Source organism: Podarcis muralis, chromosome 8, assembly GCF_964188315.1.
Source record: "Podarcis muralis chromosome 8, rPodMur119.hap1.1, whole genome shotgun sequence".
NCBI classification, from domain to species: Eukaryota; Metazoa; Chordata; class Lepidosauria; order Squamata; family Lacertidae; genus Podarcis; species Podarcis muralis.
This window is the reverse complement of record NC_135662.1, coordinates 13,579,873-13,606,239: the sequence shown is the minus strand read 5'-3', so window position 1 is coordinate 13,606,239 and position 26,367 is coordinate 13,579,873. Positions and strand designations below refer to the sequence as shown.

The 26,367-nt window shown below is 45.0% G+C and overlaps 1 protein-coding gene across 3 annotated transcripts in view; it reads left to right on the top strand.

The window, feature by feature from the left end:
* The window catches only part of NSMCE2 (NSE2 SUMO ligase component of SMC5/6 complex), a 233,503-nt gene that overhangs the window by 9,438 nt on the left and 197,698 nt on the right, over window positions 1-26,367 (top strand). For all 3 annotated transcript variants that reach the window (XM_077932735.1, XM_077932734.1, XM_028736167.2), the window contains exon 3: window positions 24,115-24,221. In XM_077932735.1, the coding sequence (XP_077788861.1) occupies window positions 24,115-24,221 (107 nt within the window). The remainder of the gene's footprint in view (window positions 1-24,114; window positions 24,222-26,367) is intronic.

Sequence of the window (26,367 nt, the reverse complement as noted above, 5' to 3'; positions counted from 1 at the left end):
TACTTACACACACACACACACACACACACACACACACACACAAATAATATATTCAGCTTTGTGTGAAAATGACTAATTAATAGCAACGACCCACCCTGCCACCACCCCAGTTTCCAAGTGGAAGACAGTCAGCAAGATTTAAGAAGCTGAACCAGCTGGAACAAATTAACTGAAAACACAGCTGACGTGTGTGTTCGGTCTGGAGATTCCTTTATGTAAATATTACGCATCTCTAGCCCTCCCCGTGTTAGTCACTGCCCTTTGTGTAAATCCTTCCAGAAGGGGGGGGGGCATACCAGGGTCTCTCCCCCTCTCCCCACCCCACCTCAGCCATGATCCGGTATTTTTAACCGCATCAGTCTGTGCAAATGTTGATGCCTACCGAACAGACCCAAAGGGAGGAAAACAATGTTGTGCTTTGAAAATTGTTCCGTCTGCACAAGTGTTTCTGCTTGATGGAAAGATTGCTGCCTGTCCCCCGTCCCCGGTGGGCTGTTCTCGGGGGTATCCCGACCCCCCAGAGTGGATTTGTGGGTGGCGCATGGGGGAAGAGGAATTGCGGAAGCCCTGTTGCAAAATTATTATTGTCATTTATTAAATTTGTTCGCTGCCTTCCTTTCTATGCTCCCATGGTTGTACGCAACTATCAGAACTCCTTGCACTGGCTTCTACTGGTGGGGCAACTAAATAATAATAATAATAATTAATAATAATAATAATAATAATAAATTTTATTTATACCCCGCCCTTCCTGGTTCAAAAACTGGGCTCAGGGCGGCTAACAACAAAGTTAGCTTTCTGCAGCCAATCGGAAGCCACACTTTGGTTTCTGAACGTTTTGGAAGTTGAACGGACTTCCGAAACAGATTCCATTCGGCTTCCAAGGTATGATTGTACTGCCCTGTGTGGCTAAGTTATAGAAGGCTTACTCTTACTCTTAGTCTTAATCTTGTTTAGAAGCATTCTCATTCTCACGTATCCTTGCATGAATAAATGTGACAGTTGAATTGTTGCTCGTCTCGCAGATCAGGTTGACGTCCCTTTTGACTTTGTCCTCATTCTGGTTCTGCCAGTGACTCATTTTCGTACCCTCAAGGGAAGTCGCTTAATATTCTCCATGCCTCTTGTTTCCCATCTGAAAAATCAGAACCCTCCCATTACCTGTGGTTTCATCAACGCTTGCTAGAATTCTGCTGGTTCCTGTATTCAATTCAATTCAAGGTTTCTTCCTGCCAGATTTTAGCGCCTGATAAAATTCCTACATTGTTTGCTTGAAGTGCTCCTGTTAGTAAGCACTATTCAGTTAACACAGAGAGAACCAACTTCTAAATTTTCAACCGTCCCTTATTATGAATAATAATCTTTATTACTTATAAAATGCCTCTTAAAAAACAAGAACAATTATTCTCCTGATTCTTGCTGTCCCTGCGAGCAGTTGGTCCGATAATATAGTTGACATCACCTGGCACGAAGGACATCTCAGGTGTGCTGAGGGGCTGAGGAACGATTTTGCAACCTCAAAAGGTAGTGCGATGGGTCCTTCTAAGAATGCTCACGGTATATTAACGCAAATAGCCTTTATGTGAAATCCGCACAGAAGCTTATTAGAGGAGTTCAGACAACCTGCCTCATGCATTAAAACAAGTCTCCCCATTTTGTGTTGTCATGGGAAACAGCCGTAGCCGTAGCTCAGTGGCACAAGGGACGTGGGTGGCGCTGTGGTCTAAACGACTGAACCTCTTGGCCTTGCCGATCGAAAGGTCAGCTGTTTGAATCCCCGCGACAGGGTGAGCTCCCGTTGCTCTGTCCCAGCTCCTGCGAACCTAGCAGTTCGAAAGCAATACCAGTGCAAGTAGATAAATAGGTACCGCTCTGGCGGGAAGGTAAACGGCATTTCCGTGCGCTCTGACTTCCGTCCTATTGCTCCAGAAGTGGTTTAGTCATGCTGGCCACATGACCCAGAAAGCTGTCTGTGGACAAACGCCGGCTCCCTCGGCCTGAAAAGCAAGATGAGCACCGCAACCCCAGAGTCGCCTTAGACTGGACTTAACCGTCCAGGGTTCATTTACCTTTACCTTAGCAGTGGCAGTACATCCTCCTTGCATGCAGAAAGTCCCAGTAATGATTCTCATACTTTTTAGGCAGGGGCTGTGAAAACCCTCTGTCTGAAATCCTTGATTGCTGCTAGGAATGAACTTACAAATACAAAACTTTCTGCAGAAAAATAAAGCAATGGGAAAGGTTTTTGTTTATAGAGTTGCCAGGAAGGGCTAGATTTATGTGCAAGAAATGGCAGGAGGCACATTTTTTCCTGTTGGTTTAGCTCCGCTTTCTTCCCTCTTTGTAGCTGACAGAAAAGGGTCTGGCGAAGGAGAGTATTTTCTCTGTCCTAGCCTGGCTTCTGTGTTCAGTAAATGTTCAATATGAGGTTGCTTTTGGGTTGTCGTCTCACTTTTCTGCCACACGATGGCGCACTTTCCATTTTCCTGTTTCAGCTTTTGTCAAAAACAGTCGTGATTAGTACCTGTTGCTGCTGTAAAAGATAAATTCATCATATTCGTGAAGCATTCCCCTGCTTTCCCTGCCCTGTACTAAGAAAAGGTCAGCTGGTCAATTAGACATTGTGGTCCATATGAATGCTGCCTCCAGATTCTTACGTCAGATGGGATGAATGGTCAGAAGTGGAAGTTCTGAGAGTCCCGTAAATGCAAAGATTTTAAACATTTAGAATGCTACCCATCTATTTTGCTCCCTACTGGTAAAAAAAATTAAATTTAAATTTTGAGTATGTAAACATGTGTGGATAGCATGGGAGAACAGTAAGCAATAACTGCATGCAGCACAAAAATGGGTATTAAAAGTTATTTCTTGTGATGCTTCCCTTGGGACACATTTCTGCACCTGCCTGTTTACTGTACAATAACATGTCCCCCCCCCCCCCCCCGCATTTCTATCTCTTAAGGCTTGTGTTTCACCTTGGGCAGTACAGTGGTACCTCGGGTTACAGATGCTTCAGGTTACAGACTCTGCTAACCCAGAAATAGTACTTCAGGTTAAGAACTTTGCTTCAGGATGAGAACAGAAATCGTGCAGCAGTGGCGCAGCAGCAGCGGGAGGCCCCATTAGCTAAAGTGGTACCTCAGGTTAAGAATAGTTTCAGGTCACGAACGGACCTCCGGAAAGAATTAAGTTCTTAACCCGAGGTACCACTCTAGTACATATTCCCGCAGTGCATTTGAGGGTGGCATTTCAGCAGCCCACTATGTGCTGGTACGTCTGTAACTTTTGCCTATCCATTCATGCACGCATGTCAACAAATGTTCCCACAGTAGGATGAAGCTTGCTGCTGCGGTACTGCCCCACCCCCTGAACTTACAAAATGAGTGTATTTAGTGGGTGGGGGATAGCCAATGTAGTGTTCCCCTCTACTAGTGTTTGCTGGACTACAACTCCCATCATCCCTGACTATTAGCCATGCAGGTTGGGTCTGATGGGAATCGGAGTCCAGCAACATCTCCCAGGCATTTCCTTGGCTGTCCCTTTATTACACCAATGCCACAGCAAGAATGTGCAAAATGAAAGTGCATGCAAGCTTTCCGAGAACGAGTACTACATCAGCTGTCCTCCTGCCATCCCATAATTTACTTTCCTGGCCCTGCCTTTTATCCTGGGGGATGGGGGAGGCGGCAGAGATATTACCACGGCTTTCCCGTTCTTCGGACTGCAGTGATGCTGTGCCAGATACCATTCTGCTGCATGCGGGTTTATGCCGGATTAGAGGAGATGAATAAGGAAACAGATAAAGTCTGTAATGCGCCGAGGTGCTTAGCTTTGCATTCAGGAGTACGTTCCCCTGTTGCTAAAAAAACACACCTCTGCCCTTGTTTTAATTATAACTCCATTCCCTTCTGCAACGAGGTGCGGGTGTGCCCTGAGATAATATAAAGGACCTACTTCACCAAACTCATTAGTTTTTCAAGGCATCTCACGGGTAAAAACTTGACCTTGTTAAATCTGAATCAGGCTTTCTGTGACAGTATGTGGGAGTAATTCTTCATCCAGTCTTATTAGTTTCAAGGCTAAAAAGGTAAAGGTACCCCTGCCCGTACGGGCCAGTCTTGCCAGACTCTAGGGTTGTGCGCTCATCTCACTCTATAGGCCGGGAGCCAGCGCTGTCCGCAGACACTTCCGGGTCACGTGGCCAGCGTGACAAGCTGCATCTGGCGAGCCAGTGCAGCACACGGAACGCCGTTTACCTTCCCGCTGGTAAGCGGTCCCTATTTATCTACTTGCACCCGGGGGTGCTTTCGAACTGCTAGGTTGGCAGGCGCTGGGACCGAGCAACGGGAGCGCACCCCGCCGCGGGGATTCGAACCGCCGACCATGTGATCAGCAAGTCCTAGGCGCTGCGGTTTTACCCACAGTGCCACCCGCATCCCTAGTTTCAAGGCTACTTGGGAGCAATAATGCATAATGGAGGAGATAGATGCCTGACAGGGAGATTTCCCCAGCCTCCTTGGCCTGGAGGGTGTTGGTTGGCCTCTGCTAGGAAGACACAAACATAGATAACTTCTTTTTCTCGATCTCATTCATGCATGGACTGGATGTCTTGAGTGTATGGTTTGGACCCTAGCTACTGTTGCCCTGACTGTAATCAGTCTGGAAAAGGAGCCTTGTAGGACTGGGCGATAATATTGATATATCGTCCCAAACCGATTTGAAGTCAATGTTGTGATAATGGTTTCATAATTTCATCAGACCTGGCAATATATCGCGGATCCTGGTGTGTGTGTCTTTGTGCTACGCAAAAATCGCAATGTGGGGAAAACCACGAAGTCGGCCGATGCCTCCCATGATAAATTGGTATACAGTGGTACCTTGGATTAAGTACTTAATTCGTTCCGGAGGTCTGTTCTTAACCTGAAATTGTTCTTAACCTGAAGCACCACTTTAGCTAACGGGGCCTCCCACTGCCGCCACACGATTTCTGTTCTCATCCTGAAGCAAAGTTCTTAACCCGAGGTACTATTTCTGGGTTAGCGGAGTCTGTAACCTGAAGCACATGTAACCCAAGGTAAACACAATGTTTAGTTGGTGATAGATCCAGTGTGGTGTAGTGGTTAAGAGCGGTAGACTCGTAATCTGGTGAACCGGGTTCGCTTCCCCGCTCCTCCACATGCAGCTGCTGGGTAACTTTGGGATAGTCACACTTCTCTGAAGTCTCTCAGCCCCACTCACCTCAGAGAGTGTTTGTTGTGGGGGAGGAAGGGAAAGGAGAATGTTAGCTGCTTTGAGACTCCTTCGGGTAGTGATAAAGCGGGATACCAAATCCAAACTCTGCTTCATCACAATGTTTAAAACCTGATATTGCCCATCCCTAGATCATAGCTTAGCGGTAGAACACATGGCATGCATGCAGAAGATCTCAGGTTCAGTCCTTGGCATCTCCAGTTAAAGAAAAGTCCAGGTAGCAGATGACTGGAAAGATTGTGTTTCTGAGACGCTGAAGAGTGCCAGACACAGTAGACAGTTCTGGGCTGGGAGTACAGCCAGGGTTTGACCTGGTATAAGGGCAGCTTCTTGGGAAACTGGTGGAACATCAAGGCAATCAATGGGGAGTCAGAGAGAAGCTTTGTCCTTGCCTGAGGGACAGTAAATCACACAGTTCAAACAGGAGCTAACTCTTTTATTAGGGAAAAAACACAATCTTCACAGACTTGGCTGGGTTTCACGACTAATGAGCATAGCGGCTCATGCCCTGTAGGTCCTACAAAATGAAAAAGGTTGCTGAGGCTAAAAGTCCCTGCCACCCCACAGCCATCTCTCTTCTCCTTTCCATGGCTTCTTTCAAGCAATAGGAGACTGGGCCTGTATGAAGCTAACTTCTCCTGTGCGCTTTTCATGCCTCTTCTGGTTCTGGGAGACAAGTGGTGAAGGGAGCTTGTCGTGGCAGGAGGGGGAGACACTTGCGGCTCTTCACCAGCCGGACTCATCTCTGCCTCTTGGCCTCCCTCATCCCTTTCTCTTCCTTCATTCTTCTGCCTCTGATTCTTCTTTCTGTCACAGACTCTCCCAACTCATGGAGCCCTGTTACCCCCTTCAACTTCCGACACCTCCTATTCCAAGTCTTCTCCCTGTGATCATTGTCCCACCACTACCTGCGGGGCTCTGAACCTTCTTCCCTTGGTGGTTCCCCAGCTGGTTCGACCCACCATTCATCTGCATCCAACCAGTCCATGACTGGTTCCTCAGACTGAGAAGCCAGGTGATTGCCAGACCATTATACAACCAAGTGGAATCCTGTTGGGATGGCCAGCGGGCTGACCTCCAGATGTTGTTGGACTACAACTCCCATTGGCCACAGCCAGCACTGTCACTAGTTGGAGATGATAGGATTTGTAGTTCAGCGATATCTGGCTAGCCCTGGTCTTGGATAACAGAAGCTATTCCGTGCTGAGAAAGCCAAGCCATGCTGGGTTATCCTGTCCCATGGCTATACCCCCTGATTTTTCTTGCAGTAGAGATGTCTCCTGAGAAATCTCTATGTGGGACAATAAGCTACAGTTAGAACTGGATATGGAACAACTGATTGGTTCAAAACTGGGAAAGGAGTACGACAAGGCTGTATATTGTCTCCATGTTTATTTAACTTATATACAGAATTCATCATGCGAAAGGCTGGGCTGGATGAATCCCAAGCCGGAATTAAGATTGCCAGAAGAAATATCAACAACCTCCTATATGCAGATGACACAACATTGATGGCAGAAAGTGAGGAGGAATTAAAGAACCTTTTAATGAGGGTGAAAGAGGAGAGTGCAAAATATGGTCTGAAGCTCAACATCAAAAAAACAGAAGATCATGGCCACTGGTCCCATCACCTCCTGGCAAATAGAAGGGGAAGAAATGGAGGCAGTGAGAGATTTTACTTTCTTGGGCTCCATGATCACTGCAGATGGTGACAGCAGTCACTAAATTAAAAGACACTTGCTTCTTGGGAGAAAAGCAATGACAAACCTAGACAGCATCTTAAAAAGCAGAGACATCACCTTGTCAACAAAGGTCCATATAGTTAAAGCTATGTTTTCCCAGTAGTGATGTACGGAAGTGAGAGCAGACCATAAAGAAGGCTGATCGCCGAAGAATTGATGCTTTTGAATTATGGTGCTGGAGGAGACTCTTGAGAGTCCCATGGACTGCAAGAAGATCAAACCTATCCATTCTGAAGGATATCAGCCCTGAGTGCTCACTGGAAGGACAGATACTGAAGCTGAGGCTCCAATACTTTGGCCACCTCCTGAGAAGAGAAGACTCCCTGGAAAAGACCCTGATGTTGGGAAAGATGGAGGGCACAAGGAGAAGGGGACGACAGAGGACGAGATGGTTGGACAGTGTTCTCGAAGCTACCAGCATGAGTTTGACCAAACTGCGGGAGGCAGTGGAAGTCAGGAGTGCCTGGTGTGCTCTGGTCCATGGGATCAAAAAGAGTTGGACGCAACTAAATGACTAAACAACAACAAAAGCACTGCTGGTTGAAGGAATAGGAGATGAGAATGGATGTTGGCTTGGGAAATGCTTCTTCGCATTGTTCCCTCTTCTCTCCCTCTCGCACAGAAGAGTGGCCAAGAAACGCTAGGGGCTTTAAAAATAAAATATGAAGGGCCTATGTTTTAATTGTGCACGTGTGCCCCATGGGTTTGCGAGCTTAGGCCCCTATTTAGAAAACAGCATAAAGCAGAGAACACAATAAATCTGGTGGGGGGTAAAGCGAACTTATGCTGTTAAAACTCAGATGAAAGCAATACTAAACATCTCCTAATGACCGAAGGGTGGTGTTATTATGAAATGGTTTATAATTAACCTCTATAAGTCTTATTTAATTGTGTTGCGAGAGACTAAAGCAGGTTTTAAATCGGTTATTACGCAGCCCAGCAAGATAAATAACACAAACAGTTCGATGAGTGGGCAATAACCCTTAAGGAAAATGATGTTCGCAGAGGATGGGAGCTCGCTTCAGGTGTCTGAAGGGAGCAAGCGAAACCGGGCCTCAGCCAGGGATCTGATGCAGCAGGCAGACTTGGATAACATTCTCACTTATTGGTTAAGCTCTCCTTAAACCAAACTGTTTTGGAGGAAAGCCTGGCTTTGCAAGAGGTTTAAGTGGGGGACTTTGACCCTGGTGCAATGTAAATGAGGGTCAGAGTCAGACTCAAGCAGGCGAGGCCAGAGAGTCATCTGGAGGAATTGGCTTGGACGGAAAAGTTGGCTTAAGGCCTGGTGTGTCTCCATTGACTTCTAAGCTCAGCTGATGCTTTCCTCTGACCTAGAGGGCACCTTCGACCCACAGAGCCTACTCTGTGTGACCTGTGTGTTGGTGATACAAAAGGCAGGATATTTCAGCTCAGTGGAATAGCAATGGCTTCGCATGGTTCAGGGGCACATAATAGTAATAGTAATAGTAATAGTAGTAGTAATAATAATAATAATTTATTTGTACCTCACCCATCTGGCTGGGTTTCCCCAGCTATTCTGGGCCATAGCTGTCAACGTTTCCCTTTTTTAAAGTGAAATTCCCTTATTCCGAATAGGATTCCTCGCAAGAAAAGGGAAAAGTTGACAGCTATGCTCTGGGCGGCTTCCAACAAAGATTAAAAATACATTAAAAAGTCACATTAAGGGATGCGGGTGGCGCTGTGGGTAAAAGCCTCAGTGCTTGCCGATCGAAAGGTCGGCGGTTCGAATCCCTGTGGCGGGGTGTGCTCCCGTTGTTCGGTCCCAGCGCCTGCCAAACTAGCAGTTCGAAAGCACTCCTGGGTGCAAGTAGATAAATAGGGACCGCTTACTAGCGGGAAGGTAAACGGCGTTTCCGTGTGTGGCTCTGGCTCGCCAGAGCAGCGATGTCACGCTGGCCACGTGACCCGGAAGTGTCTCCGGACAGCGCTGGCCCCCGGCCTCTTGAGTGAGATGGGTGCACAACCCTAGAGTCTGTCAAGACTGGCCCGTACGGGCAGGGGTACCTTTACCTTTAAAAAGTCACATTAAAAACTTCCCTGAACAGGGCTGCCTTGAGATATCTTCTAAATGTCAGGTAGTTGTTTATTTCTTTGACATCTGCTGGGAGGGCGTTCCATAGGGCGAGTGCCACGACCGAGAAGGCCCTCTGCCTGGTTCCCTGTAGCTTTGCTTCTCGCAGTGAGGGAACCACCAGAAGGCCCTCGGCGCTGGACCTCAGTGTCCGGGCTGGATGATGGAGGTGGAGACGCTCCTTCAGGTATACTGGGCTGAGGCCGTTTAGTGCTTTAAAGGTCAGCACCAACACTTTGAATTGTGCTCAGAAACATCTTCAATTCCCCACATCACCAGTTAAAATAGGTCTGCAAGAGGGCCTGGGGAGGACCCCTGTCTCAGGGAGCTACTGCCAGTCAGAATGGACAGTAGTGGATTAAACACTGTGATCCACTGTAAGTGTATGTCCGTTTACCGTATGTAGAACTAGCTATCAGTTTGTAATCATGTCCTGGAATCTGTTTTCGGTCTGATAATAGCCAGCTGAAATCGGTAGCCGCAATCAAGAGTGCCTGCCAGATATGTGCAAACATCTGGGGGAGCCCAGGCAGATGGGCAGGGTATAAATAATAAATTGTTATTATAATTTTTTATTATCTGGGTAACATTGGAAAAAACCGCCTATGAATCTACAAATATGGGAGAGTTCGAAAGCAGGCGGTAGCCGCGGCTGCTGCAACACTCAGAGGTTTGTTTATGCCAACCAGCCTGTCCCCCCAGAGAAACTTAGAAACTTTAGTTTTGGAATAGGAACTTGGGGAAACAATAAGCTGCTTTGTACTATAGCAGGCCATTTGTTCATCTTGTCTAGCATCACGTGCTCTGACTGGCAGTGGCTCTCTAGAAATCATTTACAAGGGACTCTGAGCACCCTCGCTGAACCAAAATTCCCAGGATATTTTTTTTGGGCAGCTAAAATGGAAGTAGGAAACTGCAGCTATAAAGTTTCCCTATAATGTGTAAGGTAAAGGTAAAGGTACCCCTGCCCGTACGGGCTAGTCTTGACAGACTCTGGGGTTGTGCGCCCATCTCACTCAAGAGGCTGGGGGCCAGCACTGTCCGGAGACACTTCCGGGTCACGTGGCCAGCGTGACATTGCTGCTCTGGCGAGCCAGAGCCGCACACGGAAACGCTGTTTACCTTCCCGCTAGTAAGCGATCCCTATTTATCTACTTGCACCCGGGGGTGCTTTCGAACTGCTAGGTTGGCAGGCGCTGGGACCGAGCAACGGGAGCATACCCCGCCGCGGGGATTCGAACTGCCGACCTTTCGATCGGCAAGCCCTAGGCGCTGAGGCTTTTACCCACAGCGCCACCCGCGTCTCTTTTAATGTGTAGCAGTGCCCATAAAACTGCTTTAATTCTGCCCCAAAGATACGATCCTTCTTGCTCCAGTTCCTGCTACAGATTTACCAATATACTCCGGATTAGCTCATGACAGAAATCAGGGGGCGTAAGAGCCAGGTTTAGCAGATGCTTTAAATCCTCTTTTTAAATCTGTAGTGAAATTGGCAAAACTTGGCCAACTCTATGCTGCCTTTAACCATCTTGCGTGCTTCTTTTTCTAGGAGTGTAGAAAGTTCTTGTGGAATTTTCTCTTCCTTCTTAGAGTTCAGCAGGTGTTGCTCACACACGACCGGGAAAAACTTAGTATATTGCTCAAATTTGTGCATTGATTTTTATTTTTATTTTTTAAAAAGAGCACAGCTTCTCTGTCTGCTTAACTGCCAGACCAAATTCCATGTTCGATTGCACACTGCTGCAATGGAATAGTTACATCCATGCAGTTTTGTTTATGCAAAACTGCCGGTGCCTATTACAAATAATAATTGACAGTGTTTCAAAAGCAAAACAAGCCACATGGATCGTTTCCCTTCCTCCCACCTCCTCTTATGCATAAGAACCCCGGTAAATTTAGGATCCATATTGTGTAAAGTTTGTCCTTTCTAAAAGTACTGCTAGTACATTAAGTTCTGTACAGTAAGTTCAAATAAAGATTAATCTTTTGATAGGCCACACACCTAGAGATTAGAAAACCAGCAATGCTTCTGGTGAGCATCATTTTGAAATTAGCAGTGGAGCTCTTATGGCTGGAATGTTGGCACCGGAAGAATGCAGTGCAAGAGGCAATTTCCGTATTTTTTGCTCTATAAGACGCACCAGATGATGAAGAAGAAGAGTTTGGATTTGATATCCCGCCTTTCACTCCCTTTAAGGAGTCTCAAAGCGGCTAACATTCTCCTTTCCCTTCCTCCCCCACAACAAACACTCTGTGAGGTGAGTGGGGCTGAGAGACTTCAGAGAAGTGTGACTAGCCCAAGGTCACCCAGCAGCTGCATGTGGAGGAGCGAGGAAGCAAACCAGGCTCACCAGATTACGTGACTACCGCTCTTAACCACTACACACCTAGTTTTTGGAGGAGGAAAACAAGAAAAAATAATAATCTGAATCTCAGAAGCCAGAACAGCAAGAGGGATTGCTGCGCAGTAAAGGAGTAATTAGCTAAATGCTAAAAGTGCATTGGGTAGCGGCAGGGTGGGGTTAGGAGAGACACAGAAGGGCTGCTGGGGAAAAGGTGCCATCTTTTACCTGTACTGACACTGCTGCTAGCCAGTTTGGGGGCAACTGTGAATTCCAGTATTATAAGAATGAGAGTCGAAAAGAATGAGAGATCTCTCTCTATCTCTCTCTCACACACACGAACTCTGGATTTGAAGATTGAAAAAATACTGGCTTATAAAAGATAGAATAGTTGGATTCTGAAGAATGAATACCATATGTAGCTGCAGAGAGAAGTCCTTTTATTCTACTCTTGTCTTTAGTTCTTTACTTTCTTTCTTTCTTTTCTTTCTCTCTTGCTTTCTCCTTCTTTAGCTTTCTCCTTCCTTCCGACTTTCCTCAGTCTATTATAAATGGGTATGTATTTCTGTATACAGTCATACCTCATGTTACGTCCGCTTCATGTTACGTTCTCTTAGGTTACATTCCGCGGCAACCTGGAAGTACCGGAAAGGGTTACTTCTGGGTTTTGCCGCATGCGCAGAAGCGCAAAATGACATGCGCATGCGCAGAAGCGGCAAATCGCAACCCACGCGTGTGCAGATGCGCCGCTGCGGGTTCTGTTCTTTTCATGTTGCGAACGGGCCTCCGGAACAGATCCTGTTCACAACCAGAGGTACCACTGTATCTTTGAATAAGTATCAACATTATTATTATTATTATTAATTATTATTATTTATTTGAAGGGGGATCTCTTTCTGCATTTTGCTCATGGTTCTGTGAGTGGCATGAAGCTACAAGTTAGTCTGGTTGGCCGGATTCAGACATTCAAACAAACCATACATTTGTGAAACACACCATGGTTTACTGCAGGCAGTCCTCGTTTTGAGTGGAGGTTATGGTTCAGACCCCCAAATGCGTAAGCCCGTTCTGCCCTGTTCTGCCCCTGGGAGCTACTTCCGGGTTCAGCGCTGTGCATGCCTGTGCAATCGTGCATCATTCAAACACACCTAAGTCAGTTGTTGCCTGAACTTTGTGTGAATGTGGAATGTGAATTTTGGAATAGGAACTTGGGGAAACAATAAGCTGCTTTGTACTATAGCAGGCCATTTGTTCATCTTGCCTAGCATCATGTGCTCTGACTGGCAGAGGCTCTCTAGAAATCATTTACAAGGGACTCTGAGCACCCTCGCTGAACCAAAATTCCCAGGATATTTTTTTTGGGCAGCTAAAATGGAAGTAGGAAACTGCAGCTATAAAGTTTCGCTATAATGTGTAGCAGTGCCCATAAAGCTGCTTTAATTCTGCCCCAAAGATACGATCCTTCTTGCTCCAGTTCCTGCTACAGATTTACCAATATAATCCAGATTAGCTCATGACAGAAATCAGGGGGCGTAAGAGCCAGGTTTAGCGGATGCTTTAAATCCTCTTTTTAAATCTGTAGTGAAGTTGGCAAAACTTGGCCAACTCTATGCTGCCTTTAACCATCTTGCGTGCTTCTTTTTCTAGGAGTGTAGAAAGTTCTTGTGGAATTTTCTCTCCCTTCTTAGAGTTCAGCAGGTGTTGCTCACACACAACCGGGAAAAACTTAGTACATTGCTCAAATTTTTGCATTGATTTTTATTTTTATTTTTTAAAAAGAGCACAGCTTCTCTGTCTGCTTAACTGCCAGACCAAATTCCATGTTCGATTGCACACTGCTGCAATGGAATAGTTACATCCATGCAGTTTTGTTTATGCAAAACTGCCGGTGCCTATTACAAATAATAATTGACAGTGTTTCAAAAGCAAAACAAGCCACATGGATCGTTTCCCTTCCTCCCACCTCCTCTTATGCATGAGAACCCCGGTAAATTTAGGATCCATATTGTGTAAAGTTTGTCCTTTCTAAAAGTACTGCTAGTACATTAAGTTCTGTACAGTAAGTTCAAATAAAGATTAATCTTTTGATAGGCCACACACCTAGAGATTAGAAAACCAGCAATGCTTCTGGTGAGCATCATTTTGAAATTAGCAGTGGAGCTCTTGTGGCTGGAATGTTGACACCGGAAGAAAGCAGTGCAAGAGGCAATTTCCGTATTTTTCGCTCTATAAGACGCACCAGATCACAAGACGCACCTAGTTTTTGGAGGAGGAAAACAAGAAAAAATAATAATCTGGGACCACTGGAATAAAATTCACGGCATGCAGTGCCCTGAAAGAAAACATTATGAAAATGATATATAGGTGGTACATGACCCCAGTCAAACTTGCTAAGATATATCATCTGTCTGATAACAAATGTTGGAAATGTAAGGAGGCTGAAGGGACATTCTTTCACCTCTGGTGGACCTGTCCAAAAGTGAAGGCCTTCTGGGAAATGATATACAATGAGTTAAAAAAGGTATTTAGGTATACCTTTCCCAAGAAACCAGAGGCCTTCCTACTGGGCATTGTCGGCCAGAAGGTGTTAAAGAAGGATAGAACATTTTTTATGTATGCAACCACGGCAGCAAGAATACTTATTGCAAAACACTGGAAGACACAAGATCTACCTACACTGGAAGAGTGGCAGATGCAACTGATGGACTACATGGAACTGGCTGAAATGACTGGCAGAATCCGAGACTTGGGAGAAGAGGCGATGGAGGAGGACTGGAAAAAATTTAAGGACTATTTACAAAAATACTGTAAGTTGTATGAATGTTAAAAACTGCACGATTTGGAAGTTTTAGCTTCAGCGATTAGATTTTTGAAACACAAAATTAAGTCAAAAGTAAGAAAAGGATGAGATTTAAAGTATTACTTTTTTTTTTAAAAAAAATATTTTTATTGCTTTTTTCCAGATAGAGTATACAGTCAGCATAGAAAAATAACAGTAATAGAAAAAGAAAAAAGAAAAAGAAAGAAAAACAAAAGAGAACCATCTTTCCAGAATGTTTTCTCATAACCAACTGGACTTCCCCACATCTCCCTCACCCTGCATTCTTTACAATAAAGATATCAGCAAATTATTACCTTGTTTCCTGCATTCCTTTGTACTTTCAAATAGTTATACTTTATGTTTAAGATACTTATCAGATTACTTTATCTTAAAATAAATATGATGTTACTTTAAACATTAGTCCTTTCATAATTATAACTTAGTTTCCATATCACCGAATCTTGTTGCTGAAGCTAAATTTTCTAAATCATGCAAACTCTTAACATTCATATAACTTATAATATTTTTGTAGATAGTCTTGAAATTTTTTCCAATCCTCTTCAATTGTTTCTTCTCCCAAATCTCGGATTCTGCCAGTCATTTTGGCCAATTCCATGTAGTCCATCAACTGCGTCTGCCACTCTTCCAGTGTGGGCAAATCTTGTGTCTTCCAATATTTTGCAATTAGTATTCTTGCTGCTGTTGTTGCATACATATAAAAAGTTCTGTCCTTCTTTAGCACCTTCTGGCCGACAATGCCCAGGAGAAAGGCCTCTGGTTTCTTAGGAAAGGTGTATTTAAACACCTTTTTTAACTCATTGTGAATCATTTCCCAGATGACCTTCACATTTGGGCAAGTCCACCAGAGGTGAAAGAATGTCCCTTCAGCCCCCTTACATTTCCAACATTTATTATCAGACAAATGATATATCTTAGCAAGTTTGACTGGGGTCATGTACCACCTGTATATCATTTTCATAATATTCTCTTTCAAGGCATTACATGCCGTGAATTTCATACCAGTGGTCCATAACCTTTCCCAGTCTTCAAACATAATGTTGTACCCAATGTCCTGAGCCCATTTTATCATTGCTGATTTGACTGTCTCATCCTGAGTGTTCCATTTAAGCAGCAAGTTAGACATTCTCGAAAGTACTTTAGTCTTTGGTTCTAACAATTCTGTCTCTAGTTTCGATTTTTCCACCTGGAAGCCTGTTTTTTTATCCAACTTAAAAACCTATTGTATTTGAGCATAATGGAACCAATTTTGCACCTTGTTCTTTAATTTTTCATAACTCTGCAGCCTCCAATTTTCTCCAACTTTTTCTATGATTTCCCCATATTTCGGCCAACCAACCTCCATATTGGGTTTTTTCCAGGCCTTGGCCTCTGCTGGTGAAAGCCACCTCGGGGTCTTACCTTCTAATAAGTCTTTGTATTTTATCCAGACCATAAATATTGCTTTTCTGACAATATGGTTTTTGAACATTTTATGAACCTTTGCCTTGTCGTACCACAGATATGCATGCCAACCAAAAGCATTGTCAAAACCTTCCAGATCTAGGACATCAGTGTTCTCAAGGAGTAACCAATTCTTCATCCAGCAGAAGGCCGCAGCTTCATAATATAATCTCAGGTCCGGCAGGGCAAACCCCCCTCTTTCTTTCGAATCAGTTAGTATTTTAAACTTTATCCGGGGCTTTTTGCCCTGCCAAACAAACTTGGATATATCCTTCTGCCACTTTCCAAAACATTCCACTCTGTCCACAATCTGTACGGCTTGAAACAGAAATAACATTTTCGGCAATACATTCATTTTTATAGCTGCAATTCGACCCAACAAGGAAAGTTTCAATCTTGACCAAATTTCCAAATCTTTTTTGATTTCCGACCAACATTTTTCATAATTGTCTTTAAATAAATTCAAATTTTTAGCAGATTTTAGAGATTTAAAGTATTACTAAAGGTGATTAAAGGTACAAGTAACTGACAAAGAGTATTTTAAATTTAAAACATTTGAAAGGTATAAATTAAGATGTGAAAAAAGGTAATAATTTGCTGACATTTTTATGGTAAAGAATGCATGGTATGGGAGATGTGAGGAAGTCCGATTGGTTATGTAAAAATATTTCTGAAAGTGGATTTTTCTTTTTTCTTTATTTGTTTATCTTATGCTTATTATGTGAACTATATATTTTTATTTGTGCATTTGAAAATGTAATAAAAAATATATTTTTTTTAAAAAAAGAAAAAATAATAATCTGAATCTCAGAAGCCAGAACAGCAAGAGGGATTGCTGCACAGTGATCCCTCTTGCTGTTCTGGCTTCTGTGATAGCTGCGCAGCCTGCATTTGCTCCATAAGACGCACACACATTTACCCTTAATTTTTAGAAAGGAAAAAGTGAGTCTTATAGACCAAAAAATACGGTATTTAATATCCTTCTTGTCTCAGCTGGGTTCTGCCTGTTTGTTTGCTCCTATATATATGTATATATAAGCAGCTCTTGAGGATCCACAACAATTAAGCCATTGTTTGATATGCTGAAGGGGTTTCAGGCAAGACCCCCCCCTCTCTTGTGAGAATCGCAGGTCACTGTTGAGTGGCGACTCCTTCATCTATTTCAGGACGGGCGAAGTTTTGTGTACGCTGCAGCTGTGAATCATTTGGGCCGCGGGGAGGAGGGTGCCGGTTGCTTGCTACACAAATCTTCCTTGTGATTCATGAAGTGCAATGCATGTCAGCCTTGTAGGAGGCGCCTTCACCTGACGAGGGAGGAGAGTTGCTTCCTTAAGGAGAAATTGTTGTTGTTGTTTAGTCGTTTAGTCGTGTCCGACTCTTCGTGACCCCATGGACCAGAGCACGCCAGGCACCTCTGTCCTCCACTGCCTCCCGCAGTTTGGTCAAACTCATGCTGGTAACCTCGAAAACACTATCCAACCATCTTGTCCTCTGTCGCCCCCTTCTCCTTGTGCCCTCCATCTTTCCCAGCATCAGTGTCTTCTCCAGGGAGTCTTCTCTTCTCATGAGGTGGCCAAAGTACTGGAGCCTCAGCTTCACGATCTGTCCTTCCAGTGAGCACTCAGGGCTGATTTCATTAAGAATGGATGCGTTTGATCTTCTTGCAGTCCATGGGACTCTCAAGAGTCTCCTCCAGCACCATAATTCAAAAGCATCAATTCTTCGGCGATCAGCCTTCTTTATGGTCCAGCTCTCACTTCCATACATCACTACTGGGAAAACCATGGATTTAACTATACGGACCTTTGTTGGTAAGCTGACGTCTCTACTTCTCAAGATGCTGTCTAGGCCTGTCGTTGCCCTTATCCCAAGAAGCAGGCGTCTTTTAATTTCGTGGCTGCTGTCACCATCTGCAGTGATCATGGAGCCCAAGAAAGTAAAATCTCTCACTGCCTCCATTTCTTCCCCTTCTATTTGCCAGGAGGTGATGGGACCAGTGGCCATGATCTTCGTTTTTTTGATGTTGAGCTTCAGACCATATTTCGCGCTCTCCTCTTTCACCCTCATTAAAAGGTCCTTTAATTCCTCCTCACTTTCTGCCATCAAGGTTGTGTCATCTGCATATCTGAGGTTGTTGATATTTCTTCCAGCAATCTTAATTCCAGCTTGGGATTCATCCAGCCCAGCCTTTCGCATGATGTATTCTGCATATAAATTAAATAAGCAGGGAGACAAAATACAGCCTTGTCGTACTCCTTTCCCAATTTTGAACCAATCAGTTGTTCCATATCCAGTTCTAACTGTAGCTTCTTGTCCCACATAGAGATTTCTCAGGAGACAGATGAGGTGATCAGGCACTCCCATTTCTTTAAGAACTTGCCATAGTTTGCTGTGGTCGACACAGTCAAAGGCTTTTGCATAGTCAATGAAGCAGAAGTAGATGTTTTTCTGGAACTCTCTAGCTTTCTCCATAATCCAGCGCATGTTTGCAATTTGGTCTCTGGTTCCTCTGCCCCTTCGAAATCCAGCTTGCACTTCTGGGAGTTCTCGATCCACATACTGCTTGAGCCTTCCTTGTAGAATTTTAAGCATAACCTTGCTAGCGTGTGAAATGAGTGCAATTGTGCGGTAGTTGGAGCATTCTTTGGCACTGCCCTTCTTTGGGATTGGGATGTAGACTGATCTTCTCCAATCTTCTGGCCACTGCTGAGTTTTCCAAACTTGCTGGCATATTGAGTGTAGCACCTTAACAGTATCATCTTTTAAAATTTTAAATAGTTCAGCTGGAATACCATCACTTCCACTGGCCTTGTTATTTGCAGTGCTTTCTAAGGCCCATTTGACTTCACTTTCCAGGATGTCTGGCTCAAGGTCAGCAACCACACTACCTGGGGTGTACGAGACATCCATATCTTTCTGGTATAATTCCTCTGTGTATTCTTGCCACCTCTTCTTGATGTTTTCTGCTTCTGTTAGGTCCTTACCACTTTTGTCCTTTATTATGGTAATCTTTGTACGAAATGTTCCTTTCATATCTCCAATTTTCTTGAACAGATCTCTGGTTCTTCCCATTCTGTTGTTTTCCTCTATTTGTTTGCATTGCTCGTTTAAGAAGGCCTTCTTGTCTCTCCTTGCTATTCTTTGGAAATCTGCATTCAATTTCCTGTATCTTTCACTATCTCCCTCGCATTTTGCTTGCCTTCTCTTCCCCGCTATTTGTAAGGCCTCGTTGGACAGCCACTTTGCTTTCTTGCATTTCCTTTTCATTGGGATGGTTTTCGTTGCTGCCTCCTGTACAATGTTACGAGCCTCCATCCATAGTTCTTCAGGCACTGTCCACCAAATCTAAATCTTTAAACCTGTTCCTCACTTCCACTGTGTATTCATAAGGGATTTGACTTAGATTGTATCTTACCGGCCCAGTGGTTTTTCCTACTTTCTTCAGTTTAAGCTTGAATTTTGCTGTAAGAAGCTGATGATCTGAGCCACAGTCAGCTCCAGGTCTTGTTTTTGCTGACTGTATAGAGCTTCTCCATCTTTGGCTGCAGAGAATATAATCAATCTGATTTCGATGCTGCCCATCTGGTGATGTCCATGTGTAGAGTCGTCTCTTGTGTTGTTGGAAAAGCGTGTTTGTGATGACCAGCTTGTTCTCTTGACAGAACTCTATTAGCCTTTGCCCTGCTTCGTTTTGATCTCCAAGGCCAAACTTGCCAGTTGTTCCGTTTATCTCTTGACTCCCTACTTTAGCATTCCAATCCCCTATAATGAGAAGAACAGCCTTCTTTGGTGTCACTTCTATAAGGTGTTGTAAGTCTTCATAGATTTGGTCAATTTCAGTTTCTTCAGCACCAGTAGTTGGTGCATAAACTTGGATTACTGTGATGTTAAAAGGTCTGCCTTGGATTCATATCGAGATCATTCTATCATTTTTGAGATTGCATCCCAGTACAGCTTTCACCACTCTTTTGTTTGACTATGAGGGCCACTCCATTTCTTTTACGGGTTTCTTGCCCACAGTAGTAGATGTGATGGTCACCCGAGCTGAATTTGCCCATTCCCATCCATTTTAGTTCACTGATGCCCAGGATGTCAATATTTATTCTTGCCATCTCATTTTTCACCACCTCCAACTTACCCAGGTTCATGGTTCTTACATTCCAGGTTCCTATGCAATATTTTTCTTTACAGCATTGGACTTTCCTTTCGCTTCCAGGCATATCCACAACTGAGCGTCCTTTCGGCTTTGGCCCAGCCGCTTCATCAGCTCTGGATCTACTTGTACTTGCCCTCCGCTCTTCCCCAGTAGCATGTTGGAGGCCTTCCGACCTGAGGGGCTCATCTTCCAGCGTCATAACTTTTATATGCCTGTTGTCTTTGTCCATGGAGTTTTCTTGGCAAGGATACTGGAGTGGCTTGCCGGTTCCTCCTCCAGGTGGATCACGTTTGGTCAAAACTCTCCACTATGACCTGTTCATCTTGTGTGCCCTACTCGGCGTAGTTCATAGCTTCTCTGAGTTCTTCAAGCCCCTTCGCCACGGCAAGGCAGTGATCCATGAAGGGGTAAGGAGAAATTAGCTAAATGCTAAAAGTGCATTGGGTAGCGGCAGGGTGGGGTTAGGAGAGACACACAAGGGCTGCTGGGTGGGGAAAAGGTGCTATCTTTTACCTGTCCTGACACTGCTGGTGGCCAGTTTGGGGGCAACTTCAAATCCCAGTATTATAAGAATGAGAGTTGAAAAGGGATCTCTCTCTCTCTCTCTCTCTCTCTCTCTCTCTCACACACACACACACACACACGAACTCTGTATCTTTGAATAAGTATCAACATTATTATTATTATTATTATTATTAATTATTATTATTTATTTGAAGGGGGATCTCTTTCTGCATTTTGCTCATGGTTCTGTGAGTGGCATGAAGCTACAAGTTAGTCTGGTTGGCCGGATTCAGACATTCAAACAAACCATACATTTGTGAAACACACCATGGTTTACTGCAGGCAGTCCTCGTTTTGAGTGGAGGTTATGGTTCGGACCCCCAAGTGCGTAAGCCCGTTCTGCCCTGTTCTGCCCCTGGCAGCTACTTCTGGGTTCAGCGCTGTGCATGCCTGTGCAATCGTGCATCATTCAAACACACCTAAGTCAGTTCTTGCCTGAACTTTGTGTGAATGTGGAAACGCCGAGGCTTGATCCCTAGGCCTTCTGCACGCAGAGCTGTTGCTCCGCCACCGAGCTGCAACCCTCCCCCGTAATATCCTCTAATTCAGTGTTCCCCAACCTTGGGCCTCCAGCTGTTTTTGGACTACAATTCCCATCATTCTTGACCACTGGTCTTGCTAGCGAGGGATGATGGGAGTTGTAGTCCAAAAAAAGCTGGAGGCCCAAGGTTGGGGAACACTGCTCTAATTGTCTGGCATGAACCAGCCTCCTGGACCTACACTTTAGGCCCATTGCTGTTTCCATCATGCAACCCCATCTAGAATGCATTGCGGTAGTCAAATCTGGCAGCTGAGTGTAACCTTCCAAGGTCAACATTATGCAAGTGGGATTGCAGCAGAAACTAAATGTGGGTTGCTCAAGCGCATGAGGTAGTGTATTTCTGCATTCGGCATGGGCTGTTCACATCATGTTCTCCATCATCATCATCATATCCCACCCATCTGGCTGGGTTGCCCCATAAGACTTGTTAGGAAGGAACTGGCAGAGATCTAACATCATGGCCAGAAGAGGGCTTGTCACACAACTTGTGTGTTTTGCTGAGGAAGGAGATTGCACAACTGGCAGAGACGTTAACTCTGGACTTTTGCACCATGTGCACATGCCTTTCCGCGAAAAGCGATGCAGTAGATTTCACGTTGCGATGAAGGAAAGGGCAATTGGGGAGAAAGGTAAAAAGTCAAGATTGGAAGTTGGGCTGGGGAAACCCAGCCAGATGGGCAGGGTATAAATAATAAATTATTATTATTATCATTATTAGATGGATCTTAAAAGATAGAATCGGTGGTTTGAATCCCCACGACAGGGTGAGCTTCCATTGCTCGGTCCCAGCTCCTGCCCACCTAGCAGTTCGAAAGCACGTCAAAGTGCAAGTAGATAAATAGGTACCACTCCAGCGGGAAGGTAAACGGCGTTTCCGTGCGCTGCTCTGGTTTGCCAGAAGTGGCTTAGTCATGCTGGCCACATGACCCAGAAGCTGTATGCCGGCTCCCTCGGCCAATAAAGCGAGTTGAGCGCCGCAACCCCAGAGTCGGCCACGACTGGACCTAACGGTCAGGGGTCCCTTTACCTTTACCTTTAAAAGATAGAATATACTGCCTTTGTGGGGGAGAAAAACACAAATCTTTTGGGTTTCTAATTTCTGCGGGCAAGGCACAGCTTCTTGTTGGGACACTTCCAGCACCAAGCACACCTCCCATTATTTCCTGTGGGTTAGAAAATGCTGACTCAGGTTTTGATGTTAGAACGCTGGCATTTATAAGAATGGGGACTAATTATAGTCTAAAGCGTAGTTCGGCAAGAGAGGGCATTTGTGTTTCTACTAAATATTTCTCAGGCGGTGTGATGAGTCACTAAATATAACTTCTGCACAAAATACCCTGATTGCCTAATGACTAGGTGTTGGTAACTGAAATTACACACAGACACACACTCTTTCTCCCTCTCTCACCATCTTTCTTGCATAAAAAAATCTGGGAAGTGTCTCTCTGAGTAATGCATTCGTTGAGGTTGCCCAAGAACTGCAGAGTGACTTTTGATTGCAAAAGCTGTAAAAACATAACTTAACGTTTGAAGAACCTGGAAAACACCTGTCATGTTGTATGACAAAATGTACGTTGACAAAGTTGAAGTGGGGAAGTGTTTGAAGGGGATGAATAAAATACTCTCGGTTTGGTGGGCAGGAAAACAACAAATATTTTGGAATAAAACCATTATGGCAAACACAAATCCATATTCCTTTTATAACAGACGGCAAATGTTTATGGAATACCTAAATGGTTCAGGCTGTGGCAGGAATCCACCCAGCACTCATGGGAAAATGTGGTGCAATCTCTTAGAGCAATCAAACGAAACACATGGCATGACAGAAGTCTGTCATTTTATAAGTCGTTGACTGCTGTAGCAATTGTTTCCTCAAAATTTATCTTCTGTGCTGTGAAAATAAATAAAAGCAGCTGCCGTATTTTTCGCCCTATAAGACGCACCAGACCAAAAGACGCACCTAGGAGGAAAACAAGAAAAAAAATATTCTCAATCTCAGAAGCCAGAACAGCAAGAGGGATCGCTGCGCAGTGAAAGCAGAAGTCCCTCTTGCTGTTCTGGCTTCTGGGATAGCTGCACAGCCTGCATTCGCTCCATAAGAGGCACACACATTTCCCCTTACTTTTTAGGAGGGAAAAAGTGAGTCTTATACAGCAAAAAATACGGTATTTAGAATAAAACCGTTGTGGGAAGCCAATGAGCTGTGGCAGTTAGAGATCTGAGGAGACATGAGTTCAAACCCAGTTGGCAATGAAGTTTACCGGGCTGGTCCCTCTCAGCTCAGCCTACCTGGCAGGGTTGTTGAGAGGATGAAACGGGAAGGAGGTTTTTTAAAAGAGAGAGGGCCAATTGTGGAGAACCTTTCATCCAACTGTAACCACTTGGTAAATTTATTTTGTGCCTCCCCACGAAGCGAGGAAAAATATCCCTACTATCCCAGCAAAGTTATTCAACTAGAGTAGCAAGTGATGGACATGCAGTGTGTCAGGTGAACAGCTGGTGAATGGTTATCTGTATCCATGTTGATTTGACAGTGATAATACTCTGGTGTTACCACCCTGAAGTGCAAAATATCTGCTAGCTTTGGAAACAAAGAATAAGAAGTTCTTCTTCTTTTCCCACTCATGAGGCCTGTACATCCTTTGTTTTAAATGTATGGGTAGAGCATGGATAGGCAAACTGAGGCCCGGGGGGCCGGCCCAATCGCCTTCTCAATCTGGCCTGAGGACGGTCTGGGAATCCGTGTTTTTACATGAGTAGAATGTGTGCTTTTATTTAAAATGCATCTCTGGGTTATTTGTGGGGCATAGGAATTTGTTCATCCCCCCCCCCAAAAAAAATATTGTCTGGCCCCCCACAAGGTCTGAGGGACAGTGGACCGGCCCCCAGCTGAAAAAGTTTGCTGACCCCTGGGTTAGAGCTTTAGACTGCAACACAGCACTTGGAGAACTGCCGCCTTAGTGTTGAAATCAATTTATTGTTTTCAGCTTTTTCTTCCACCTCTCAAGTGTTTTTTCTTCTTCCTCTCATCCTGTCTCTGCTGTTTGTCTGACTCCTTTAGAGCCATGAGCTCACTAGGTCTGGAAGAACAAATGCCTTTATATTTTTTTTAAAACACACACAAAATAAATCGTTTATTTTGCAGACGACATGAAAGAGGTTGATGAAATGGAAAGGGTGATGCTGGAATATGCTGCAATGAGCAGAGAAATGAACCACTATATGGAAGCTGTTGAAGACACTGTGAATCAGGTAAGCGACAACCGTCGCGTTACATGTGGAACAAGTTGTATGACCCCTACAGAGGCACACTGATTTGAAAGGTATTCTGACAAACTGGATAAAACTGAAGTTTGGCAGTACAGAAGAGCATAGAAAGCTGCCTTAATGGTTCATCTAGTTCAGAATTTCCTTCACTGACCTGCAGTGACTCTCTGGGGTTTCAGACAGGAAATGCTGGGGTCCCTGGAAATGCTGGGGTTTGAAGGTTGTGAGCAGTGGCGTAGCGTGGGGGGTGCAGGGGGGGCTGGCCGCACCGGGCGCAACATCTGGGGGGGGGGCGCGCTCGCCGCCTCCGGAGTCGCCGAAGAGCCTCGGGCGCAGGCTGTAGCAGAGCCCCATGTCTCGCGGAACCAACAAGCTGGCAGCGGCTCTCAGCGCTTGCCGCGGTCCCCGCGCGTCAGGGCCGCGGAGGGCGCGCCAGGCAGCCCCTCCTCACAGCCCCCCCGCCGCCGCCGCCGCTGCTGCAGCTGCTGGGCCATGTTGCATTTTCCTCGCCTCTCTGCCCTCCTCCTCCGGGCAAGCGGCGTCGTTTGGGCGGCAGCGCCAGCGGCAACTCGCCTCAGATCACCTGACACGGACCCGCCGCCGCCGCCGTGGCTACCTTACCGTAAATACCCCAGCCCAGGCAGCAGCAAGAAGAAGCTGGCAGCGGCGGCAGGTTAGGGGTTAGGGGGTGCAAATTACTTGCCTTGCCCGGGTTAGGGGGCGCAAATTACTTGCCTTGCCCCGGGTTAGGGGGCACAAATTACTTGCCTTGCCCCGGGTGCGGACAACCCACGCTACGCTGCTGGTTGTGAGGTGAAGCAATTTTTTGGTGGATTTTAGTAGACATGTTCAGCTGACTTGTGAACAATATGCAAGTCACTGTGAGATATCTGCTAGTTCCTGGAGTTCAACTCTTTTTTTCTTTCTCTCTCTCTCCTGCCTCAAATAACCCTTTACCCCGTGCTACTTATAAAACAATAAACATGTCTGATGAAAATGAAGGATTGTCAGTAATTCATACAGTTGCGTGGCTTTGAAAGCCGAGTTGCTGTTGACTTAAGCTGCTGTTGGAGCGAAACAGCAGGTGAACTGTACCAACATCCTCTTTTGATTGATTCAGCAACCCGCTGAGTAAGAAATGAGCCATTGGATTGCTGTGATGTTTCCAGCAACGGACTGTGGGAAACCCTTTGTTTGATCAGGAGTGGAAACTCCCTTCTGTGAGACATTTATCTCACCTGTGAAATGACTTACCTTGTGCTACTTCTCCTTTCCAGTACTTTTGAACTACTGTATTTCTCTCTCTCTCTCTCTCTCTCTCTCTCTCTCTCTCTCTCTCTCTCTTCCACTTCCAAGTTAACCAACACCCTTTTAAAGACCAAGAACATAAACAATGATGCCATTATTTGGCTTAGCTTTTAGGAAGAAAGCAAAAGACCAGATCCTCTTTTATATACAGCATTACCGAAGTGAAGCAAGCCATAACGGGCAAGTAGAGAGGGGTTGTTGTTGTTGTTGTTGTTGTTGTGTGTGTGTGTGTGTGTGTAATTGGTCTGTCCAATGGTAAAGACCAAACACAACTTATTTCCTTAGATCCACTTTCCTTGATCATAGGGCTGCACTAAGGGCACGATAAAGGTGTGACCAAAATGCACAAATATATATTCTATGCAGCTCTTTACATGCCAGGATTGTTGTTGTTTAGTTGTTTAGTCGTGTCCAACTCTTCGTGACCCCATGGACCAGAGCACACCAGGCACTCCTGTCTTCCACTGCCTCCTGCAGTTTGGTCAAACTCATGCTGGTAGCTTTGAGAACACCGTCCAACCATCTTGTCCTCTGTTGTCCCCTTCTCCTTGTGCCCTCAATCTTTCCCAACACCAGGGTCTTTTCCAGGGAGTCTTCTCTTCTCATGAGGTGGCCAGAGTATTGGAGCCTCGGCTTTAGGATCTGTCCTTCCAGTGAGCACTCAGGGCTGATTTCCTTCAGAATGAATAGGTTTGGTCTTCTTGCAGTCCATGGGACTCTCAAGAGTCTCCTCCAACACCATAATTCAAAAGCATCAATTCTTCGGCGATCAGCTTTCTTTATGGTCCAGGTCTTACTTCTATACATTACTATTGGGAAAACC